We start from the raw sequence: 25,599 nt of genomic DNA, 5'->3' as shown, positions 1-25,599 counted from the left end.
GGCATCAGGGTGCTCAGGGACTCTTGGGAGCCCCAGGGGTGTGTGTTTGGGGGATTTACCCCAGATTGGACACCCCTGGGCCTGGCATGGAGCAGGTCTAGCCCCGGCTTCCCGGTGGCAGGAGTCCCGAGGTGGCCCCGGCCCTGGGCGCACACAGGAGGCAGCCCAGAGCAGCTGTGTGTCTGGGAGGTGAGCACTTCAGAGATACCCTCCCGCCAGGCGTCCTCCCCAGGGTGGGCTTCCTGCCGTGGCAGACAGCAGATGTCAGGGGAGGCAGGGAAGGCCAGGCTCTCCCACGCACACCGGCTGCCATCTGGGCAGCAGGAGGGGGCCGGCAGAGCCCCTGAGACTTGCCTCGGGCTGGGACAGCCATTCGCCTGGGCCGGCAGCCAGTCCGGGGGCTGGGGACTTGGCTGGCAGAGCTGCCCTTGACCCCTGCATCCTGGAGAATGGATGGGAGCTAGGTAGGCCAGGGAAGAGGGGGAACCAGGAGTATGTGAAGCTGGAAGCCCCAGCAGTGCTGAATAGAGCTCTAGGCTCAGGGAGACAAACACAGGGCCTGGGAGGGGAAAACTGCAGCAGAGGGTTGAGGCTGGGTTGGACAAAGGGCTTCTAGCCGCTGTGTGCAGAGGGCGCGGAGAGGGTGCAACCAGCCTGCTGATGAGGAGAGGCCAGAGAGCACTGAAGGAAGGCTTGTGTCAGCTCTGAACTGAGGGACGTGGGGCAAAGGGCCTGTTAATCCCTCAGGGTATCCCCCATGGAGTCCTGGACTATAACAGGCCTGCCAAGGAAAGAGGAAGAGCACACGCTGGGATCCCACAACAACAGGGCAGGGCTCCTGCGTCCATCTCTCTCCCCCGAGGGGCACACGCTGGGTACCTTACCTGTGAAACACACAGGGCATTTGAAGGTGCCGCCCATGCCCTCGAAGCTGTGCTCAATGAGGTGACAGAGAAGCTTGGCTGGGGAGTCGAACATCTGGTTGCACAGCTTACACTCGTGGTTGATGCCTTCCTCTGAAAGGAAAACCCGTGACTAGTCAGTGACCAGGATGCCATGTCCCCCAGACAGGTGCCCACAAGGCCTCCCATAGACCCCAGGGCTAATCCCCCTCCAATCCCCAGCACCAGGCTTGGTGAGGGGACCACAGACACCAAGACTCATCCTGGCTCCACATGGCCTCACCCCTAGAGGCTTACAGACCCCAGAGGACCAGCTCCAAATATCTGGCCCTTGGAGGTGCCATTTGCTGTGATTTCTCCTGCTGATCAAGCAGCCAGGGGTGCAGGCCATGGTCAACAGCTTTAGTCCCAAGACTGGGTCACTGTGCAGAGGCACCCAACTTGAGGTACCAGATGGAGAAGGTGGTCCAACCAGGATTTTAAAAATTGCAATCAAATATTTATTGAGCATGTACTACGTGCCAGGAACTTTGCTCTAAGGATTCTTTAGGCAACTAAACAAATCATGTCTCTGCCCCCATTCTGGTGGTGGGGTAGACAGATGATAAACAAAACCATCAGCACATAATGCAGTGTCAGGAGGTGATGTGAATACATGGTGAGAGCACTCTAGGAGATGGGTGGGGGCAGGGCCCTGAGGTGGGTCCATGCTGTGCTGGGCGGGCTTAAAGTCCAGCATGGGAACAGAGTGCCTGAGCTCGGAGGGCCAGGAGTGAGGTCAGAGAGGCCACAGGGATGCACAAGAAGGGTCTTGTCAGCCCCGGAGGACTTTGGAATTTTACTTCGAGAGTGACGGGCAGCACGGAAGATACTGCACCAAACGCTCTTTTTAATCTGTTTTTCTTTTATCTGCTTTTCTTTTAAACAAATGGTCTATGCAGTGGATGATGGACAATGGGCAAACTCGCCATCCTGCTTCAGACCAGAACACAGCTCCTCCATCTCCCCACCTGGGAGCCGCTGAGACCCCAAACCTTCACCCAAAGGCGCCAGAGGACACACAGCGCCTGAGCACCAGCCTTGCCAGCATCGAGGAGGCTCAGAGCCCTGGTGTCCTCGCCCACAATCGAGCAGCACCAGGTTCAAATCCTGGCTCCTCAGCCCCACACAGCATGCTGTGGGCACCAGCTCATGTGCAGTAAGATGGGGACAACCTGTCCTCCCTGCCTCCCTGGCTGCAAGAGGACAGAGGGGCCCAGGGGTCAGTGGTGGGGCTGGGGAATCCCCTGGTTTGAGCCTCACATCACCTGGGGTTGGAATCCAGTCCTGACCCTTACTGGGTGATCTTAGGCAAGTCACACAACCTCTCTGTACCTCAGTTTCCTCTGTCTGAAACACTCCATCGCAGCTTTTCTCTTATAGTTGCTATGAGAATTAAATGAGCTAATACACGCACACGGGTCTGGAACAGACCCTGGCACATAGCAAGTGCTCAATAAATGTTTACTGCCTGGCATGTCAGTGTTGGTGAGAGCATTATCTGGGACAACCAAGGACATGGGTTCCCCTTTGGGCTCCCCCAGGGAACCAGCCTCACTGAAGGCGCCAGGTGCTCTGATTTGCCCTTAAAGGCAAGAATTAGGTAGCAGAGGGGTTCTGCCGGTGGCAAGACATGAACACAGATGGGCTGAGGCTTCTGGCGAGTCCCTGGGTCCCCAGGCCCTGGCAGGGGCTGGCAGAGACAGCAGGCATTCCCCCCGGCCCAACCATCCCCCGCACCCCCCGGCACCCCACCGCAGAGGCGCACACACACACGTGCACACACAGGTGGGCCTGCCCCACATAGCCCACTGGCTGGAATCTACCGGGTGTTTGTCATGCCCCTGGAGCCCTGGCAACTAGGCCACATACACCCGACAGAGACTCAAACAGATCTTCCATTTAAACTAGCGGAAAAGGAATTCATTGACAAGTTTTGGGACACAGGGCAGGCTCAGCACGCTCGCCCTGCAGGCCCCTTGCAGGTCTCCGCCTCCCTTAGGGAGACTTTCATCATAATTAGAGATGGCCTCCAGTGTGGGGGGGGCTGCCTCGAAAGACCCTCCAGTGCATCCCCTGCCCCCTGCACAAACAACCTTGCCCAGCGCCTGGCACCAGGGTGTAGGATCAAGGAATGAAAGAGACTCCATCCATAAATGTGACCTTATTAGAATGAGGACACCCCTTGGACATTAAGGAGGGAGGGGGTATGTGAAGTTGACAACTGTGCAGAGTTTTCTGTAAGAATAGTTTATAACATATTTCAATTTCAGAAATAAGCCAGCTTGCTTGGAAAACTGCACTTCTGGGAAGAAGAAATGGGTTCAGAGAATTAGACCATTTACTCAAGTAACACAGCCAGATGGGGGTGGTGCAGAAGAGGATACAAAACCATTCCTATATGCATGTACCCCCGTCACCGTACACCACCTGCAGCCTGCCCTGACTTGTACCCCACCACCATACACCACCTCCAGGCAACCCGCCCTGACTTGTACCCCACCACCGTACACCACCTCCAGGCAGCCTGCCCTGACTTGTACCCTGCCACCATACACCACCTCCAGGCAACCTGCCCTGACTCTTCCAGTTCATGAGCACACACACACACACGCACACACATGCATACACGCACACACGACTACCCCCTCACTGGGCACAATGACCCTTGATTCATGTAACCATGTGAGTTTTTCTGACCCTGGCAATTAGGCAATGGGCATGGATGATGTTTTCTCCTCCTGTGGCTCGAAAAGCATCAGGGCCTTCCTGGGCTCACCTGCGGGAGGGGCTCGGACATACTCACAGAGGAGAGACACCCCCAGGCTGGGCCCTCTCTCCCTGCCCAGCTGGGGCTCTGGGGCTGAGATGGCAAAGAGGATTTACTGCTCTCTGCCGAGAGGGGGTCTTTAGCCACTTGGCTGTGAATGGCGGCGTGCCCATCTGATACACAAACACCGAGAGGACAAAGAAGCCTCCTGCAACTTATAAATCAGAGAAATCATGTCTGACAGTCACTTTCCGTTCTCCGAGTGCCGAGCAATTCATCAGCCGGTCCCCCCTGATTCATAACCGCAGCTACACCCAGCGCCCACGTTCATAAATATGTGCACAGTCAGGCAGCCCTGGAGCTGCAAGCCGTGCGGGGCCCAAACGGCTACCATTTAAGCAGATCACAGCCCCAAACCAGTGTCAAAGTAAGGTTCCAGGCTAATTAGATCAAGAGCCCAACAGACCACCATGTGTCTCGGGACCCTTTCCTCTCTCTCCCCCAAGTGTTTTAAGAGAGTCAAACCTGGGGAAAGAGGAGAGGAGAAATAAAACAAGCAAAAGTGAAAGTGAAGGGAGGGGTGGAATAAAGCCTGAGGGGTTCCCGCAGAGCTGGGACTGGCTCCCACTCAAGGCAAGACCTTTTGATTTGCAAATCTTTCTGAAGACGAGGCCTTCTCCCCACTGGAGGGGTTCGAGGTACTCCCTTGGGTGTCCATTACATGTACCTCTGCCTATGAAACCATCCAGGAAAACAGGGGGAGGGCCGGGGAGGTGGAGAGGGCGGGGAGGGGCTGCCCTAGTTAGTGTGACAAACACTCCTTTGCGTGTTGGTGACCCAATGTGAGCCAGCCCATGGATATTGATAGAATTTGCTAGCACCATCACTCTCACCCCGCAGGCGCTGACAACCTCTCGTTCCATCCCAATATGCAGGGTCCGCCGATAGCGGCACCCTCCGAGAATCACTTTCCTGAATTATATAAGATCGCACGGTGCTCGGCCGACACCTTGGAGCAGAATGACAAAGCTGTCTGGGAGCCCGCAGGCCCCTCCGCCCCGACGTGGGGACTGGAGGATTTTGTGAGTTAAGACGCACGATCGCTTTCCTTCCTTTTCTGTGCCTTTTTTTTTTTTTATAGCACATGACAGGCATCCATAAGAGAGACTCACACAACTCAAGTGACTTATGCAGCCCAGCTTATTTGTAAAGTGAAATGCAGATTTCACCTGCTGAAATTCAGATCTTGCCTCCTGTTCCCTATAAGTCGAAATCTATTGATTTATTATGATTTAAAAAAATAAAAATAAACAAAAACCCAAACTGCCAAACAAACAACCCGCCAAGCACGAAAATCCCAAAGTCCCTGTCTCTCCTTTCTCCCACCTCTGCTCAGGAATAATAAGCGTTAATTTTACACTTCATTTCTCAAAAAAATAATAGGATGTGCTTTTGCTTAAAACCAAGTCAGCCTGCTGGAACCTTTCAGGCTGAAACTGTGTCAGCCCAAAAGAGGAGCAGAGGGCTTTGTGGAAGAGCATCGTGCCGAGATGATAGCTCCCTGTAATGTCCCTGGTACCGACTTTTGTCTCCAAAAGCATTTGATCCCTGGCAGACACATACTTATTTCCATACGGGTCTTGGGGGAAGCCGGGAGGAGAGAGAACTGATTATCAGAATCCTGAAGGTGAAGCTCAGGTAGGCCCCACTGATGTCAAAGGCAGGCCTGGGCACACATTCGAGGCCATAATTTGCTGCCTGGGAGGGAGAAGCGGCGGGCTGCAGCAGGGTGTGGACGGGGCATTGTTCTCGGGCTCTGGCGCACTGAGCGTGACCTGCTCCAGCCACAACGGATGGTCCCTGCCTACCCCCTCTCTTAGCAGGAACCCCCCTCGGGAAAGCTCACGCCAGAGTAGCATCATTAATGCACACACCTGTCTAGAGAGGACCAATGACTTCCGCCTGGTGTTGACAAGGGCATGACTAGCCACCTACATCCAGGAGGTGGCAATGAAGGACACAAAAGCTAGAGCCGGAAACACTTGGTTTTGAGCCCCAGTTCTACCACTCACCTGCTGTGTAGACTGGAGTAAGTTACTTTGCCTCTCTGAGCTTCTGCTTCTGCCACTAGAAAACAGGCAGCGTCATTACAGGGCAGCCAAGCAGGCTTCTTCGGCCACAGGACATCTGCCCTTACTGAGACCCCCAGATCATCCCACACTCCTTCCCTCATTTCACTCAGGGGTCTGCCTAAAGGACACCTCCTCAGAGGGCCTTACTCGAGACCCCCAGCGAACACAGCACACGCCCCCATCCTTTCCAGCACCCAGCCCACCTTTAATTCTTGGACAGCGCTTACTACCACCTGGTATATTACAGGGTTCATTGTTTAACTAATTCATTCTCATTCCCTCCCTCCCTCCGACACACAGACAGAGTAACATAAACTCCACGAGGGCTGCTTTGCCCACTGCTGTGTCACCAGTGCCTAGAACAGGATCTGGCACCCAGGAGATGCTTGATGAGCAGGAAATGGGTAATTTATGTCAAGCACTTAGCACAGAGTTTGGGGGAGGGTGGGAGTGCTGATAAATGCCATCACTATGCACCCATGGTCACCCCTAATCTCACAGGACTCGGCTTGTAAAACCTCAACTCCAGTAACACTTTCTGGATCCCCACAGAACAACAGCTCCAAGACTGTGGGCATGGTGAGGCTCCCTCCGCTGACAGAAGAGGAAGGGGCACTTAGAGAGGCAGGGCCTCTAACAGGGATGTGGCAGGGCAGGGCGGGGCAGCAGCAGCCCTGCTGTTCACCCCCAGCAGCCCTCTCTGGCTTTAGAAAATTCAAGAAACAGCCACAAGACTTAAAACCAGCAATCCACCCCTGCTCCCTGATCACCCAAAAAATCCGGGTGAGAAGGAAGACAGAACCGCCCTCTGCATCTCCATGTTTGAGCCTGGGGGTCCCCTCGCCAGCACAAACACCAGTTGGCAACAGGGCTGGGGCTTTCCCTGAGGAAGGGGAGGAGGTAGCCCTGCATGTGACAGCATAGGACAGTCCAGGCTACACCTCCTCTCTCCAAGAGTGTGTCTGCAGGTGGAAGCAAGGCAGGGAATGCACGGGATGCTTGGCTGAGTTGAGGCCCCTCCACTACTAGCCCCATAAATAAACACCCCAGAATGACATTCCACAGCACCAGGGGCTCAGCCTGTGGCCCGCATGCCTAGTATCAGGTCAAGTCCTTAGGTCCTGGGGCTCAGACACACACACTGCAAATGGGCGCCACACATGGTCCTTGGAGAAAGGAAGCATGGGAGCAGAGGTCCCAGCACTCATCCAGGCAAATCTTGCTAGGAGGCAAGAGGGTGAGGTGAGGGTGACCCCAGGAGAGGACCCCTCTGACACCATCCCAATAGATAACCACAAATAGCGTGGAACAGGAGCTAGGAACTGGAGCTAGGAACCTGAGCTGGTGGGACACTCTGTCCTTTGTTTCCTGTAAGAAACAAAGACCTCTGGGGAAAAAGAGGAGGGCAGGTGATAATATCTGGGCAGCCAGATTGGGCCGTTTATCTATTGATCTGTCATTAAATGCCATGAGGAAATTAACCAGGCCAGGTTGAGGGGAAGGGGAGAGTGACATTTAGGCTGGGAGTCAACCAGGGTCACAGGAAAAATCAGGGTCTGAGGAGTGTCCCTTGTCAAAGGCTGGGCAAGAGCTGGGAGAAGGTGAGTGGTGATGAGGGATGACCATGGGAGCCCCAACACCCCCAGCCCTGGCAGCCCACGGGAACCCACTTCCCTGCCAAGCAGCCCTGGCAGCACCTGGGAGCTTGAGAGAAATGAAGAGTCTCAGGCCTGCCGCAGAGCTGCAGCATTTGAAAAGTGCCCCCATGTTTGGGACATCCATTAATGCGTGAGAACCACTGACCACTATACAAGGGGCTTAGGGACGCTGATCTTGTTGGAATCCTGCTGCCCCGAAGCTGGTTTGGGAGCTGTCCCACTGCTTTGACCAATATTGTATGTGGAAGGATCTCTTAAAAGGCGGGAAGTTTTCTAGTCACTTTTTGTCCACATTTTGCAAAAGACTGAAAAATCATCAACAATGAAAAATAATTCCCTGTGGTTACTCCAGGGATGGAAATGAAGCGAGTATATTTGAAGAGGCTGCTGGAGACTCTGAGGGTGGGTGGCTAACACTCCCCAAAACCATCCCTGCATCGCGGCCCTCCTGACCCCAAATGCCAGGGGCTCTCCACCCTTGGATGTCCTCGTCACTCAAGACCACTCAGCCATGGCTTGAAGGCACAGCCCACCACACTGCTCCCATTTGGGGCTCACATTTTCCTAATTAATGCTGGAGAATGGGCTATGCCCTTCCTCCTCCCCCTGGGGGCACCTTCCCAGGCCGTTCTGCCCAGAAGGGACCCATCCTACGTCCCCCGTGTTTCACAAAGGCTTCTAAATGAGCTCTGGCAGCCTGAACCGGGCCCCACGGGGGACCCAGAGCCTCTTCAAAACAGAGCCCTGACAATTAGGCAGTCTGAGTTTTGAAAGGCTTGGGATTGATGGTGTGGACAGTAAAAACATCACCTGGGGAGCTGGGTGTAGTCCTCCGAGGGTTGCCTGAGGTCAGTTGCCATGGCAACGGAGAATGAGCTCAACCTTGTAACTGACCCTTATCTTTTTTTGATCTGTGGGCCACTTGGGGCCAGGGCTTGAAATCAACTGGAAAATAATCTGGTCACATATCAGAAAGAAAACTATTTATACTTATTTACCCAGGTACCCACCAATGTCCCCCTCCGACAATGCTTTCGACGCCGCAATAAACCGACATCACATGTGCAAAGAACACTAACCGATGGCAGGAGGAAGGGGGAGACCGAATTCCCTATCTGGGTAGAATGTCAGTTCCACACATGGGCCTGTAGGTGTGGGTGGGAAGGGTCACCCCCGCCCTGCAGCCCCGCCCTTCATCGCTACCAACCACAGCAGACTGGACTCTCTTGCCTTCCAGCATCCAGTCCAGGCCCACCAAGCGAGAGCCTCTGTGATCTGCCCTCTCACTTGTTATGCAGGCATGTTTCAGCCTGGCTTGATCACTAGGTTCCCTTCCTTGATTCCAGCGTCTGACAAGTCTCCCCTCTGCCAGAGGCTGGACAGAGAGGCCAGGTGGAAGTTCATCACTTTCTGCACCTGGGGGTTGCAACAGGATTCAGGAAAGGAAGGCTGAGAAAAGAGGAGGACAGAGGTCTTCCTTCCTGGTCCCACACCCCAGGAACGGCTGGGTGGCTGGACCACCCCAGCATTCACCCCAGGGTTTCCATGGCAAGGTCGGCCATCTGGCCAAAGCCCATCTCCAAGACACTGCTCTCCTAAGTTATAAGTACTTTGCTCACTCTCTCCTTCTCCGAAACTCAAATCAGAAGACTCCAGATGGTTCCATTGACCAACTGCTCCCAAGAGCCAGGTCAGACGGATCTTAGCTAGGGGTCAGTTAAGCTTGAGAATGATTCCAGGTAAACTCCCTGCGAGATTTCCCATCACAGCAAACAGGATAGCTCAGCGGACAGCCCCCCACTCGCCCTTGTTTCATCAAGACTAGATCCTTCAGGGAGTGGGGAAAAACATGGCTGAGAACCAGGCCGCATGGAGGAGGATCCTGGCTCTGCTGTAGACGCCCAGGGTGACACTGGGCTAAGCGCTTCCCTCTGTGTCTCAGTCTCTGACTTTGAAATGGGGAGAAGGTTGTCCACCTCACAGGGCTGTTATGAGAGTAAATGAGAGCCAAGTAAAGAATATGAATCATGACCCCCAGCACAGTGGCTTATGCCTGTAATTCCAGGACTTTGGGAGGCCAAAGCAGGAAGATTACTCAAGTCCAGGAGCTCGAGACCAGCCTGGACAACACAGTGAGACTCCATCTCTACAAAAAAGTAAAAAATTAAATGGCATGGTGGTAGGTGGTACAGGGAGGCAGCAAGATGTCTTCAGCCCAGGACTCTGAGGTTACATTGAGCTATGAACCATTGCACCCCAGCCAGCCTGGGTGATGAAGGGAGACTCTGTCTCTTAACAAAAGCTCAAACAATTTTAAATATTAAAAAAAATTAAAGAATACTGATCATAATGCTACCACCACAACTACTATTACTGCTATTGTTACTTCTTCTTCTTCTTTTTTTTTTTTTTTTTTTGAGACCGAGTTTCACTCTTGTCGCCCAGCTGGAGTGCCATGGCACGTTCTCAGCTCACTGCAACCTCCATGCCCTGGGCTCAAGCAATTCTCCTGCCTCAGCCTCCCGAGTAGCTGGGACTACAGGCACACACCACCACGCACAGCTAATTTTGTATTTTTAGTAGAGATGGGGTTTTACCATGTTGGTCAGGCTTGTCTCGAACTCCTGACCTCAGGTGATCTGCCTGCCTTGGCCTCCCAAAGTGCTGGGATTACAGGAGTAAGCCACCACGCCCAGCCTGCCACTGTCACTTCTGACATGATTCTACCTGAAACTCCATGCCTAGGCCTGGTGACATGGCACATACAAGCCCACTGTGGGGGCTATCAAGGCAATGGAACCCTGCTTCTCTTTCAGGGCACACATGGCCAGTCATGCCCATGCCCCACCCCCAGTAAATGTTTAAAGACCCTTACCACCTGGGACATTGTGCATTCTCTCATGGCACATCCTATGCTACTTCCATCTTCAAAATGCCTCTGTGTCAGCTTTCTTTGTCTCTATCCTCCTCTACCTCCACACCACTCCCATATTTGCAATAGCGAAATTTGTGTCCAGATTTCAAGCCCTTTTGTTCCCTCGTGGCTGGCTGCAGCTTCCTACTTGGGGCCATATGAGTTGACTTTGCCTCCCCTCTGATGCTCCTGGACCCAAGTTTCCTATTTCTTTATGGTTCTTCTTGCTTCTCTCTCTTGAAACTCCCTGAGATTTTCATGAAGGTCAGAGCAGGGCCTGACTGAGACAGGGGCGCGATCGGTTGCATGCACCCCCCCACCCCTGGGCCCTTGGCCAGCCCTTCCCCGTAGCTGGGCCCATGCAGAAATCTCCCTAACTTGAAAGGTCTCAGTGCCCAAAAACCGCAGACAGAGGGGCCCAGCCTGGACGGGATTACCAGTGGAGGCTCCTTCCAGCTCTGAGAGCTGATTCCACACTACCAGGGAGTTAGCCCTGTGGTGCAAGCAGCCCCAGGTGGTTAAGGAGAACATCACCATCACAGAGGGTGCTGCCTGCTAACTTCCTATGACGCTGGTGGACATGTCCACCTCCCGGCTCTCTGAGTGATCAGCAATTGCTCAGAGACCCATCGCTGGCAGACACATCCAAATCCCGGCTCTCCGAGCAATCACAGCGATCACGACGGGTGGTCTTTGGCAAAAGAAAAGACAAAGATCAGGTCCTGGACACAACACCAAGAGACAGGAGGTAACTATCTCAACTACTAAATGGAAAGAGAATGGATGTCTGAGTGATGAAATAAACCACACACAAGAGAACAAATGGGACTTCACTGAGAACCAAGGAAAGAGAACTCTTGGAGTTCTATACAACTCAGAATTTCTCAACCTGCACACTTCCAGAAGGCATTCCACAACCCTCCTCACACACATCCCCTTTTACCTGCAAAGAACTGAAGACCGATCGCCTCTGAAAATGAAGGTTCCACTATATCCCTGGGGATCCACTAAGTAAAAACAAGTAGCTTATTCTTTCTTAACACATCAAACACTTACTGATGTATATCACTGATCTTCAGATTAAAGTTTTCAACAAGACGGTTGCCTAAAAATCCATCATGTTAATAATCCTCAGATTAATGGCCTCTAATAATATACAATTAACATGACAGGCAGGTTGCAAAACCCTTATTGTCACCGACCCTGCCAGGGACACATGAATTACCCCTGCTTCTACTACAAGGGTTTTCTCTACTGCCGACATCATTTTTTGTACTCACCAAGATCATTTTTTAAAATGAGCAACAGCAATGTGTCAAAAAGCCTGACAGTTACCAACGAGCACACACAAACACAACACACACCTGCAGAATGCAAGAAAGCAACATTTTTCAAAAGTTCCCCATCCAGGTAAATACAGACAGAACTTCCCCTGCAGTGACTAGTACTCAAAGCAAAACAAACAAACAAACAAAAATCCCAGAGTTCAGCTTGGAAACTGGAATTCACCACTTTCTCGAAGTCCACCTTGACCCCGTTCACTGGACACCGAGCCATCCCCATCCTCTAGCTGAAAAAATAAACAATAAGACTCGAAAATAATGACTGCTATTGAAAAGCTTTAAAAAAATATGTATCTGCTAGATCCACACTGTCAGTCTAGTAGAGCCACCTGTGGCTCTTTTGTTTCTGGATTTGTTTTTTATGTGTGGGTTTTTTGGGGTTTTTTTGAGACAGGGTCTCACTCTGTTGTCCAGCTTGGAGTGCCACAGTATGATCACAGCTTACTGCAGCCTCAAACTCCTGGGCTCAAGAGATCTTGCCGCCTCAGACTCCTGAGCAGCTGGGACTACAAGAGTGCACCACCACACCTGGCTAGATTTTTAGTAGAGATAGGATCTTGCTGTCTTGCCCAGGCTGGTCTCACACTCCTGGCCTCAAATCCCAAAGTGCTGGGATTACAGGTGTGAGCCACTATGCCCAGCCTGTGGCTATTTAAATTTAAATTTAAGTTGAATATATTTAAACATTCAGTGCCTCAGTTGCAATAGCTAATCAGTGGCTACCACTCTGGGTAGTACAGAATATTTCCATCATTTTAGAAAGTTCATTTGGAAAGCATTGTGTTAGAATACAGGCAAGGTGAGGGCCGGGGCTCTCCCTGTCTTATTCAACACTGTAATCCCAGAACCTACAACAGCACTGGGGACATAATAAGTAATTAACAAATATTTATTGAACTGTGGAATGTGAGTGTCAAATATTGTGAAAAACGCCTCAGTCCTTTCGCTGTTAGCACTTGTTTGCAACTGCAATTGCCCTGCCTGGGAAACCACTTAGATGTGAACTTTCCCAACGTTCAGCATAAACCTACATCCTGATAATTATGTGGGCACTTTGCCCAAGGTGGGTAAGAATATGATGAACACAGGAACACTGCAGAGTCATGAAATTTCTCTGAAGGATGTAACCCAAATACCGTAACTTTGAACCAATAGGTCATATGGTGGATCAATAGCACCTGGGCTCCTAGCCAGTCAAGAAGCCCACAGGCCACAGCACTACTGAGTTACCTTTTAAGCCGGCTGAGCCCTGTGGCTCATCGAGGAAATAAATGCTTGGATTTCTGATGCTGAGCTAAGTGGTCTGTGCGGTTTCTCAGCTCTGCTTCTGCAGGCTATGTCTCAGAGAGCCGGGTTTTTGCTGTGACCCAAGTAAAATGAAAATTGAAGCTAAATTGGAGATTCAAACACAACATGGAATAAATGAATACATTCAAATCAATGATACTCCCTTCAAGTAGTCACATGATTCTGATGCTAATACCAGTGTTAGGTCTACTCTAGGGGAGCGGGTCTTTCTTCGGTTCGGCTGAAAAGCTGCCCAAGATAGCGAGGCTTACGGTCACAGTGCATGGGGCCCTCTTAAGGTCTTTTCTGAGGTCACGTTTTCCTCTCGAATCTACTCACCTCTCCCCTTCCTTCACTCGCTCCCCTAAGAAAATACCACCTTCTTGAGGCCAGACCCAGTGCTTGGCCCTTCTCTCTTCAACAGACCCAGAATTGAGACCAAATGAGGCCTATGGGATGCCCAAGCTCACACTGGATTGTTGATGTTTTCAGCTCCCAGAGCTGAGCCCTCCCAGACCATTTTCTCAGATGGTTTGGGACCAGATGAGGGGTCTGCCACTTCTGGGTAGCTTAGACCCCATCGCCAGCTCCCAGAGCCCAGCCAGCCCTCCTGTCTGCCCTTGGCTATGCCTCCACCCGCCAAGCAGGTGCCTGCAGCCTAAGGTCTGGGCTGATCCCATCCAGCAGCCACTCCTGACCCACAGAGGCAGAGCTTACTGACAGCTTCTGACAGACCCCACCCAGAGAGGCAGGGACAGGCAGAGGGGGACTGGGCAGGTGAAGAATGGGCTCATTGCTGAGCGGCAGGGGAGCAGGGGTGGAGGTCACCTCCACACAGCCTCCAACTCTCCAGCCTGGTGTAGCGAGCAGAACAGCTGCCATTAGCTGTGATGAGATGTGAGCAGTGCCAGGCCCACGCACCATAGCAGGAAAACGCCCCACCGTACGGCTCTGGCTGGCATCTTGCCTTTTTCCCACTTGGAAAAGACATCTTCATAGACACCTTCATCAAAAAGCACATGCGACAGACACCTGGCAATTCACCCTTTGCTCTCCGCCCCTGGCCCTACCTCATCATGACTGCTGCAGTCTCTCCCCCTGCCACGTTCAGACACACCACCCAGAGAATCCTCCCCAGGCTCCGCAGCCATCATTTCTCTCTCCTGCTCAAGAACCTGCAGTGCCTCTGTTTTTCCGAGTGCTAAGCTACACTCTTCTGCCAGATGGCCCTGGCCCTGCCTACCTAACACCCCTACTTTTGGCCACACCCAGCTTCTTCCTGCCCCAAGGGCTGTATTCACAGGGCCTCACTCATTCCTGAGGGTTAGGGCTAGAGTTAGGTTACGGATTCTGTACCCTTATTCAAGCAGCTCTCGATACCTTGCCTCTGTCTTCCGAGCCACAATTTTCCAAAAAGGAGTTTTAGTTGCACCCAAGTGATTCATAGCTATGTGAAATAAAAAGGTATCTTTCAAAACATTCCTTCTCTTTGCTTAAGTTAACTTGACTTTCTGTCACTTCCAACCAAAGCAATCCTGGCTAATACATTATCTGAGGATGAAAAACCAACTCTTTCACTTTCCTGGTATTTCTTACAGAGCCAGACAAACACGAAGTGCTCAATAAACGCTAATAGTTTGCTGTGCACATGTGTGTCCATCTCTTGATCATGTCCCGTGGGAAGAGCGATATCATCCCTATAGACCATGCCCTTCAGTGGCAGCAGGACACTGGTCCCTCACACTGGCCCCTGATGGATACAGTCCTGCCTCAGTTACACCCCCCATGGATCTGGACATCAGCCCTGGAGCACTCAGGTCCAGGTCTCAATGCTGTCCCAAATGCAGGAGCCCAGACACATGGCTCTGGGTCCACAGATGCCACTCTTCATGCCCAGGAGCAAGGCTTGCTCTGTGGGGGGGTGATGCAGCAGGCCTGCATCTTCCCGGGAACCCCATACCACCTCAGCCACCATGCCATTCTCAGGGATGGACACACCCCCTCATTTGCTCATCGGCTGCATTCAGCTATTGCTTTCTGGCAGCACAGCACATGAACAGAAGTGCAGTCTCGGAGTCGGACTGCACAGGTTCAAATCCCCCACCACCATCCACTAGCAGTGGGATCCTGGAACCCCACCTCCCTGGGCCAGTGTTCCCCACCATGTAAAATGAGAATGATCGTAGTGCTTACATCATAACTGTTGGGAGATGAACAGGTTTAATAGCTTGAGTTATTAATATCACCATCATGGTTATTACTGACCCTGAGACAGGCACTGTGCAAGGCGGTGGGTGTGGGGGATTTGAGTGTAACAGAGACCAGTGAGACGCTGTCACACCCAGCTTGCTTAGGAGGAGTCTGGGAGGCCAGGCCAAGGGACATACTTTGTGTGACAACACAGTCACCCAGAAATCCTAAAAAACCCAAAACCAAGCCCTTTAGGACCCCAGAGTGGGGAAGTAGAGCTCAAGGGGAAATGCCATGGACACCTGGGCTGGCAGGAGTTGGAAGCCCAGCAGCTTAGCCCCGCCTGGGCCAGAGCTGTCTGTCCTGCCTGTCATGCCACAGGACAGCCTCAGTGACCCAGGGCCCAGAACGCAGGAGCTGCTCTAAGAGGGCAGGCAAAAGGGCAGAGGGCCAGTGTGAGGGACCAATGTCCTGGTGCCACTGAAGGGCTTGGTCTAGAGGGGTGATACCTCTCTTCCTACTGGACATGACCAAGAGGCAGACACACATGTGCACAGCCTCTAGAATGCTGGCCTCAGCTGGGGAATCTGATAGTTCACTGCTCCAGAACCCATTTCAAGGTCCTGCATACTAAGGAATTTCCAGTAAGAACCTCCAGTCACAGTAAAGACTGTGGCCCTGAATTCCATCCACAACGTTTTTTTGTTTCGTTCTGTTTTTAAGACAGGCTAGAGTGCAGTGGAGCAATCACGGATCACTACAGTCTCCATCTCTCAGGCTCAGGTGATCCTCACACCTCAGACCCCTGAGCAGATGGGACCACAGGCACAGGCCACCACCATGCCCCACTCGTAATTTTATTTTTCTTTTTTTGGTAGAGATGGGGGCCTCAGTATGTTACCCAGGCTGTTCTCAAACTCCCGGCCTCAAGCAATCCTTTCACCTCGGCCTCCCCATGTGCTTGGATTCCAGGCATAAGCCAACACACCTGGCCCACAGTGTTAAACTCAGATTTTTTGGGGAAAAGCAAATCCAAAGCCGATTACTCTGCCTTCACCTCATGCTTTAATCATACCCTGAATGCACAAGGGCCGGACCTTAGTGACAATTTAGAATTCCAGAAGCCAGGATTTTGTGAAGCCTGTTGAATCCCACTTCCAAAACAGACTGTGTCTCCAATCCGTGCCTCCATGCCCTCAGGCGGGGACCTGCACCCAGCCCTATCCTGGCCTCCATGTGGATGGCTCCCTTCTCCCCATCCAGAACTGAGAAAAGTAGGAATCCCAGACACCATGGAGGGGGCTGTGTATGTGCTGATGGAAACAAGCTCCAGCCTGAAAATGGGGGTCCCAGTGGCCCTCTGTCTAGTTGACAACAGAGAACACAACACCTCCCCAACTTTCCACGGCTGAGCCCCTCCTACCAAGAGCAAGATGTTCTCAGAACCTAGCTGAAGAACTCAGCTCCACAGGGACACTCCCTGCCCACCTGGCCCCTGTGTCTGCCCCATCAGGGACTCCCGCTCTCTGCCCCCAGAACGTATGCTTCCCTCCCCTAGCATAGGCAGGGAGGAAGGATGGACCACCATCTCTCTCACACTGCATAGGCAATTCCCAGCACCTAACAACCTGGCACACAGTGGCACTCAATTAATGCTTGCTCAATGGCAGGGAGCTTTCTAAAGACAAACAACATTTAGTCCCTGTCCACAGCCCTGTGGACCAGAGACAAACGTCTTCTCTAAAAGGACAGACTAACAATCACTCAGACTAACAATCTCCCACTTCACCCACAATTAAGTGGAAATACACAAAACCAGGTACTAAACACACTGCTATTTTGGTTAAGAAAGAAAAGAAAAGAAAGTGGGGGAAAGAAGGGAATGACTATATTTGTGTGTGCTTGTGTGTACTGAGAAACTTGCCGGAAGGACACACATTAAGGTGTTAGAGGGTCATCTCTGGAAGGCAGGATATGTTTTTCTTATTTTTGCTTGGCTGGATTTTCTAGTTTTCCTGCAATGAACATGTATAGCCTTTGTAATTGATATGGTTTGGCTCTGTGTCCCCACCTAAATCTCACCTTGAATTTTAATAATACCCACCTGTCAAGGGTGGGACCAGGTGGAGATAATTGAATCATGGGGACAGGTTCCCCCCATGCTGTTTTCATGACGAGATCTGATGGTTTTATAAGGAGCTTCCCCCTATGCTTGACTCTCATTCTTTTCCTTCCTGCTGCCATGTGAAGAAGGACATGTTTGCTTCCCCTTCTATCATGACTAAGTTTCCTGAGGCCTCCCTGGCCCTGTGGAACTGCAAGTCAATTAAACCTCTTTCCTTATAAAGTATCCAGTCTCAGGCAGTTCTCTACAGCAGCATGAGAACGAAGTAATACAATAAAAGTTTTTTAAAAATTTGAATCCACTGACTAGTGATGGAGACAACATTGGTAATGACTAGGTCTGGGTCTCTCTATCTATAACTGGAAGTGGTTGGACCAGAGAGCTCCACAGCCCCACTCAGCCCCTGCTTTCGAGATTTTTTGACCAGAGATTCCCAGTGGCAGTGACTCTTCACTCAATAGCTCTTCCTGGGCTGAGGCCTGGGCAGATCTGCCTTCTGGTCCCTGCTGGGTCTCTGCCTTCATGAGGGCAAATTGCTCCCTCTGGCCTGGACTCCGTTCCATCACCTGTCAAGTGGAATGGACAGGCCAATTTTCAAGCCCGGGCTCTGCCACTGAGTGCCCCGGTGGCCTCATCAGTAAAATGGGGATATAATTGTGCTTGATGCATAGGGTTCAGTGATCCTAGGCATTTGTAGAGCTTGGAGTGAATGCACCTGCTGGGCTGGTCCCTATGGATGGTCTTGAAAAGATGTGAGTCACCATCCACTCTCATACCTCACACAGTGTTCTGCCCCATGTGAGCTGGAATGTGCCTGCTGTGACGCATGGCCAGAAGGCCAGAGACCAGGAAGTGTGAGGAGCTGGGAGGCGAGGTTCGGAGTCAGGGACAGAAGCCAGGGAGGCCTGGGACCCCCCCATGAGGAGGCTGCCACGTGATGGCTCCCATAGCCAGTTCAGACACTCTCAGCAACCACTGCGTGTGGCTGGGTGCAGGCTGGGCCCCAGCCCACCCTGGGGAGGAGGCAGCTCCACAGGCTCACCCGGCCAGATGCCGCCTGCCCAGATCTACGTCCTCCATGAGATTGAAGATGACAGGCTCTGGAGGTGGGGAGGAGCCAGGTCAGCAGAAACTTGGCAACGAGAAAGGCAAGAGGAACAGCTGAGCTCAGAGAACCCTGTGGCCCCCACCCTTCCGAGGGCACAGAGAGAGGTTCTCCCTGCAACCCCTCAACTCTCCTAGTGGAGTGGAAATGTTCCTCATCTGAGGCTTGGTTTTGTCACCCCTTCCCAGCCTACCAGCTTCCAAAGAGACAGCAGAAAGTGATCCAAAGATCCAATGTTTGTATTTTGAATGCTAATTTGACATAGAGGAGTGGGCATGGGGAGTGTTTATAATCAGCACTCCAATAAGCCCACAAATGACGCCAGTATTTTATAAGCTTGTTAGAAACAAATCACCCCCTCAGCTGATATTTACTTACTGATGAATCATAAAAGGGCTCAACACACAAAGAAAATCCAAAAAGAGTATCTTTCTTTGGTCCCATCTTCAGCAACAATGCTGGCAGCCTAGCCTGGGTAAGCCCGAGCACCGGGCCTTCTTCAGCACCGGTCCCCAACCCCCCACTTCCCACAGCCTCCCCAGGGGTGGCAAATCATCGGTGCCAGCCCCATCTCCATGCCCACTCCTCACCCCTGCCCCCACCCATCAACTGGCTTAATCTGAGACTCAATTCAGCGCTCCAGAGGCAGCTCCGTCCTTCTGCTGCCCCCGGAGTCCTCTGCGGGAGCAGATCCAATCCAGCTAATTTGCATAATGATGAAGCCCTCCAGTGCGGGCTGGGTCTTAAGAGGGTTGGGAAGAAATATGCCCTGTCCTTTGGAGAGGCACACAGAAGGCTCAGTGCAGCCCGGGAGGAATGGGGCGCCTGGCAGGTGGGCGGGGGCAGCATGGAACCATCAGCTCGCCCGCCAAGGACAGCTCAGCCCTGTCGCCCGCTGAGCCTGTGTCCAGCTGGCCCAGCTGAGGAAGGACTGCCCAGGGCTGTAAACCAGCAGGAACTCAGGCACAGAGCGCCAGCTCCAGACGCAAGCCGGAGTCATATGACCCTGGTCACAGCGACCGCCACTCACGGGCTGGCTGACCTTGGGCAAGTGGCTGACCTCTCTGAATCTCAGTCTGCTGATCTGTAAAAACAGAGGGAGATCTACCCTACAGGGCTCTGTGAGGACAAGCAGAGGCGCCTATAAAGCACTGAGTAGAGTGGGCTGATAGAATGCAACAACTGTCAGCTGTTATATTAATACCGTCATTAGTCTAATCCCTGTGGTACTGGGTCCATGCATGCACACATCCATCTGTCCATTTACCCATCCATCCATCCATCCATCCATCCATCCATCCATCCATCCACCTATCTGTTTATTCAACAAATGCCAGGTATTGTGCTAAGCAGTCTGGAGAAGAGAGGATGAATTAGACACACCTGCCTTTAAATCACCTTTAGCAACAAAATGACTGTATGGTCCAGAGGTGAGGCCAGTGCTTGCTTTTGAGGGAGGCAATAGCAGGAAGGAGTGCAGGGAGCTACCAGAGGCCATTGGGTTCTGATTCTCAATCTGGATGTGTTCTGTATCTGCAAACTCATCAAGCTGTGCACTTAAGAGGTACGCATTTCTCTGAACGTACGCTATACTTCAACAAAGTTTTAAAAAACCCTCGCATCTAATTAGGGAGGGAGATTGGCTGGGTATGCACATAAGCATTACACCAGGCAGGAAGGGGTAAGCTCCTTAAGAAGGGTGAATAAAATATTTGGGATGGGGGTTGAGGTAACACCAAGGGGGAAGAAACTTCCTTCTTGACAGGAGAGGATCACCTTAGCACGTGTCTGGTGCATAGGTACCTACTGAATGGATGAGTGAATGAATAACTTCCTGGATGAGATGTCCTTGGATGAACAGGCTGAGATGTGCAGGCAGGGAGGGCGTTCCAGGGGAGGGTGCTTGCAGGGGCTGAAGGCTTGGGAGGGTTTTTGCTCACTGAGCCAGGTGCTGGCATGCAGCAGTGACCTGGGAGCCAGGGTTTTTGCCCTTGCTGGGCTCACAGTCTATAGGCATCAGACATCTAAGACATAACTCCAGGAGGTCGCATCCTTCTTCCATTCTGCAGAAACTGAGTGCCCAAGCGCAGGGTGCAGCACTGGGTGCTGGTGATGTGCAGTAGAACAGGACGACAGGACCCCTAACCTCACAGTGTGACCAGAGGATCAGAGCTGAAACAAAGCCAGCTTTACACAGTCACTTGCTCATCACAGCGGCACTAGGGGGCTCGTGCCGTTATTATTCCCACTCCACACACGGAGAAAGTGACACTGGGTGAGGTAAAGTGATTGTCCCACATGGCTGATCCAGGACGGAAATGCACCTCTTAACCTCTGCCAACAATGGCCCTTCCCCCTGGCCTCTACAGAACACTTGATCCCCAGGTCTGTTTCTCAGTCATGTGAGTAAGCTGGATGGAGGCGGCATTCTTTGTCCCATTCTGCAAGTTGGAACACTAAGCTTCTAAGTGTCAAGTTGCAAAAGATAGTAAGTGACAGAGGAAGTGAATCCTAGGGCCCTGACTCCTTGTTCCGTGCTCCTTCCCCTGCCCATTGCTGTTGGACAGGACAGTGGGGACTGTCATGAAGAGGAGGGGCCAAGCAGGCTTGACAAGGGCAGCCCAGCACATGTCAACGTGTGCAAGCCTGGGCCCTGGCTCCCACATGACCATGCCACCCTATCAACCCTGCTCAGAGTCTGTGAGCTACACAGGTTGTCATGCCCAGCCCTGCCAGCCAGGGTGACCACCCACTCTAACTGTTCAGCACCAAGCCTCCAACAGAAAAGCAACCCCAGACTGCAGCGGTAGCTCATGCTGAAGCAATTTTCCCAAGCTGCTTTAAATGGCGATTTTGCAGTTTGGGGTACAAAATTAATGTTCACGGCACATGGGAGTGGGCAGAATGGATTTGCCTGTGCTAAGCCACAGTTCTGTCTCCCAAGCAAAGCTGAACGGACACTGGCCAAGACTGGGCTCGCTGAGTTAATAGTGATTAGGTCTCCTGGACTATCTGGGAGGTATTCAAGTGCTAACTACCTGCCAGGCATTCAGCTAAACACTTTACATCTGGGATGGGCTCATAAAATCTCTACGAGGAGGTCACAATCTTGTCCTCCCTTCACAGTAAGTGATAGTGCCCAGGTGTTTCAACCACAGAGCTGTGTTCTTAACCCCAGGGCTGTGCTAACTTCCTTACCATCATTCATAATCGCCATTGGTAGCATAAGAATAGAGGCAATTAAATTCAACACTTAATTTCTGTTATGTGCAAAGCATAGAGCCAGGTGTTGAGAACATAAGCAGAAAGAGAACTGACCTCTGTCTGCAAGAATTTTCAGATTTTTATACCCACAAATGCAAGATGTCTTTTCACTACGATTTTTTTAATGATCAAGCACATTGCCCAGCATCTTGCATAATAAATGTCTTCTGACTACACAAACAAACAAAAGTTAACATTTTTTAAGGAGAACACATTTTCCTTTCCTACTGGCTGTTCTCGATTCCATTTCAACACCCCCTCCATCCACTTAAACTGTGACTTCCTTCACTTCCAAACAGTACAAACGCTTTCATTAAGAAACTGCTCGGTGGGGTGTCCTTGGGTAAGTTGGTCCCTTTTCTGAGCTCAGAGACCTCATTTGTGAAAGGAGGAGGTAGGATTCGATAACTCACAAGGTCACTCGGGGATAGAGTACTAGGATGTTAATGGCCAGTCCCTATCCTAACTGTAGAGGACTTTATCAGATAGTTGGCGGCTATAAAGGGATGAGCATGTGAGACTTCCATTACAAAGTTCAAGATTTAAACTCGAGGGCAAGACATCAGAAGGAGGCACTCATAGTGAGCGCGCACAGCAGCTGAAACTATCCGTGGAAGCTCGAGATGTCATCGGGGGGCACAGAATTAAACGCCAAGGCTGAACCTTAATGCTTTTCGAATATTCCCCGCACTTCTTACCAGTCCCTATTGTCCTATACTCCTCAGCCCCACCCCGATCTGCTTGACCTCAAAGGTCACTGAGTTTGTGACCCCTGCGAAAGAGAATTCATTCTTCAAAGGCAAAGCAAGAGAGAAGAAAGAGCATAACATTTGTTAACTGGGGGACGTCGATGTCTGGTGCCTGGAAGCTGTGTGATCTTAGGAAAGTCACCTAACTCCTCTGAGCCTCAGTTTTCTCACTGTCCAGAGTGGACAAAAGTTTTATCTACTTGATATTCTTTGCAGAAAAAAAAAAAATCAGCCAGCTTTCCCACACTCTCAACACCCTGCAGAAAGTCATGAACTTTAGAGAAACCAATAAAGACCTGTGTATTAGGATAGGGAATGCTATGTTGTAGTAACAACACCCAAAATTTCAAGGCGTGCAAAGGTTTATTTGTCACCTGCCCTTCATATCCATTGCAGGGGGTTCTGCTCATGAAAAACACTCAGATGCTGAGAGTGCCCCAGGGAAAGAGAGAATGCTGAAAGTTTCCACCCTGTTGGTTAAATGCTCCACTCACAGCTCTCTGGCCAGAATTAGCCACAAGGCTTCACCCAACACAAAGGGTCCAGGACCAGCGTGATCCTCCCACATACCCAAAGATGACTCTAAGATTACCATGTTAACAAGAAGAGCCACGAGGCTCAGCAGAGCACTCTAAGAATCTCAAGGGAGGGAGTCAGGGACATAAGAAAAAAGATGAAACCTGAAAACTCAGGATAAAAACAAAGGATGGTAACAAAACTCGGGATGGAACGGAACTCAGAGGATGTTCCCATTCATCAAGGCCCAGGAATAGCAGGGGTGAGCAGCTGGCACCATGCTCTCCAACTCCCTGGGTCAGCTTCACAGTGGTGAGTGGGCCCTGACGGTGAACCTCCAGGCCTCACGCCCTCTCCTGAAGGCGGAGGGTGGCGCGCTCCTTCCAGCGCTCCGCCACAGCCACCCGGCTCTCCAAAGAGCACAGCAGGTAAATGCCGGGCGTTGTCCTGGGGCTTCCCGCAAAAGTCACTCTTGACGATAATGGCTTTAGGAGGCTATGCAAGCGCACGCCTGGCATCTGAAACATCATCCGAGGCCAGGTGTTGCATCTCTAATTAGGATGGGGATTTTTTTCACCCCACACAGAATTTACATAATTGGGAAGGAGGTTACAACAAGGACCATCCCCACCAATTGCGCGTTTTCCACAGCCTCCTTCCATTTTCCCTTGCACACCTCAAATTTAAGGCAGAAATGAATCGATTTGAATTTTTTGAAATTAATTATCATCATTGCCATGGAAAATATATCTGCCGCCTTCCTTGGGGAGTTGAGAGAGGAGGGGTGATCTCATGTGGAGGAGTGCTGGGAGTGCCACATGTCACCCACTGTCCTCTTAAGGAAAAACCCCCACCTCACCCGACCTCACCCAATGCGTCCTCCAAGCACCTCTCAGTTTGGTCTGAGCATTCTTCAGAATTTTTTTTAGCACCAAAATTAATGCTTTAAAATGTCACTTGCTACAGTAAAATTTATCAACATTATTATATACCATAGAAACTGCCATCCCAGACAAATGCACGACATTAAAATTTGGTCTAGAGCTCCCCAGAGGAAACGTTTGCTGCAATTTGTATAGCAGTTTATATATTTATGCTATTTAATGGTACAAAGCAATAATTATGACTTCATTCACTGATAAGCAATGGCATTACATAAATCTGATGCGGATTTAGAACATGCCAGCTCTGACACCAGTGTACTAGTTGTAAATTATGTTGCCGTTAAAAAAAAATCCAAGCAAATATGAAGGAGCAGCAGGAAACTAATAATGCATCTCCAGCTGTTCCAGTTAACCTGCAAATGTGGCCATCTGCACCTCGGGAGAAAGAGAAGGGGAGAGAGATGGGGAAGGCAGAGTAGAGAGAAGGGAGAGAAGGAGACAGCCGCCTTCGGGGAAGCACAAAGCCTTCCCCTGACATCAAACCAATGACCTTGCTCCTTGCTGCCAGGCAAGCCGTGCCTGAACAAGGAAAAGTTTCCCAAGAGGGCAGGATCCGTTCTCCACTCCTCTGGTGTCCACACTTGGACCCACACTCCTACCCCTGGCCAGAAAGGCGGCCCCAGTGTCATCCCTCTTTTCTCCGCCTCTCTAGAGACTCATCTTGCACCTTCCAGTTCCTAGTTACTGCAACACTGGTCTGACCAGGCAGCTTCCTCTACAACTTCATTTCTTTCTTTATCCTTTTCATTTTAACACTTCTTCACAGGCCTATCCTGCATTTTTTTTTCTTAAGTGGGAAGAGTAGTGAAAAAAAGTAGTTACTGTCATAGATGTGTGTCCACTTCAGATGGTTCAAAATGGAGCCACAGGGTTCAAAGACTCAAACTATGAAAATGGAACAAATGGAATGGAAATGCTTAGATGGTGGCAGATCACAGATCTGTATGTGGGGACTTCCATTGGCTTCGGATTCCTGGGGCCATGGGGTTCTTGACTCTGCCCACTGAATGGTGGGCAGGAGAGATGGTCTTGGAGTCACCAAAGACTGAGGGTGGGAACAGGCAGGAGCTGCAGGCTGGGGGTCTGGGCTGCAACTCAGGCCATGCCCCACCCTCCCTGCACCCCTCAGAGCAGACAAAGGTCCCACCCAACCTCTAGCTAGAAGGCAGAGAAGAGCTCTTACCAGGAAAGTGCATGATTCTGCTTAGGGGCATGGGCTCCCCTGTGAACCTGCCCACATCAGCTGCAGCTCCCTGGGATTGTCCCTAGGCCCAAAGAACTGAGGCACAGCAGACCCATTTCCTCTCCTCCCCTCCAGAGGTTGGCTGACCAAGAAGGTGACAGGTCTGGGACCGCATCTCCTTCCCTAGGTAAAAGGGTGCATCTACAGCTTCAGCAACAGCAGCTAACATGGAGCATGGATTGTGTGCTAACGTGCTGAATACTTTACATAAATTCACACATCTGGTCCTTGTAACATCCTTTTGTGCTGGGCACTATTGTTATTCCCATCTTATAGATAAGGAAACTGAATCACAGACAGATTATGTAACTTGCTCAAGATCAATCCAGCTACTAGTGAACTAACTACATTTCTGAACCATAAGGCTTAGAAGAATGTTTACATAAGCTACTCTGTATTTTCAAAATGTTTTGATTTT

At 51.2% G+C, this 25,599-nt stretch overlaps 1 protein-coding gene across 1 annotated transcript in view; it reads right to left on the bottom strand.

The window, feature by feature from the left end:
* Window positions 1-25,599, bottom strand: part of ZNF423 (zinc finger protein 423) — a 313,807-nt gene that overhangs the window by 33,466 nt on the left and 254,742 nt on the right. Inside the window, 1 exon segment of the mRNA XM_017885564.1 lies at window positions 885-1,016. Coding sequence (XP_017741053.1) covers window positions 885-1,016 — 132 coding nt within the window.

The sequence above is a fragment of the Rhinopithecus bieti genome, unplaced genomic scaffold (genome assembly GCF_001698545.2).
Source record: "Rhinopithecus bieti isolate Rb0 unplaced genomic scaffold, ASM169854v2 scaffold_15185, whole genome shotgun sequence".
In the NCBI taxonomy this organism is placed as follows: domain Eukaryota; kingdom Metazoa; phylum Chordata; class Mammalia; order Primates; family Cercopithecidae; genus Rhinopithecus; species Rhinopithecus bieti.
Note: the sequence above shows the minus strand (reverse complement) of the source record. Positions and strands in the feature narration are given on the sequence as shown.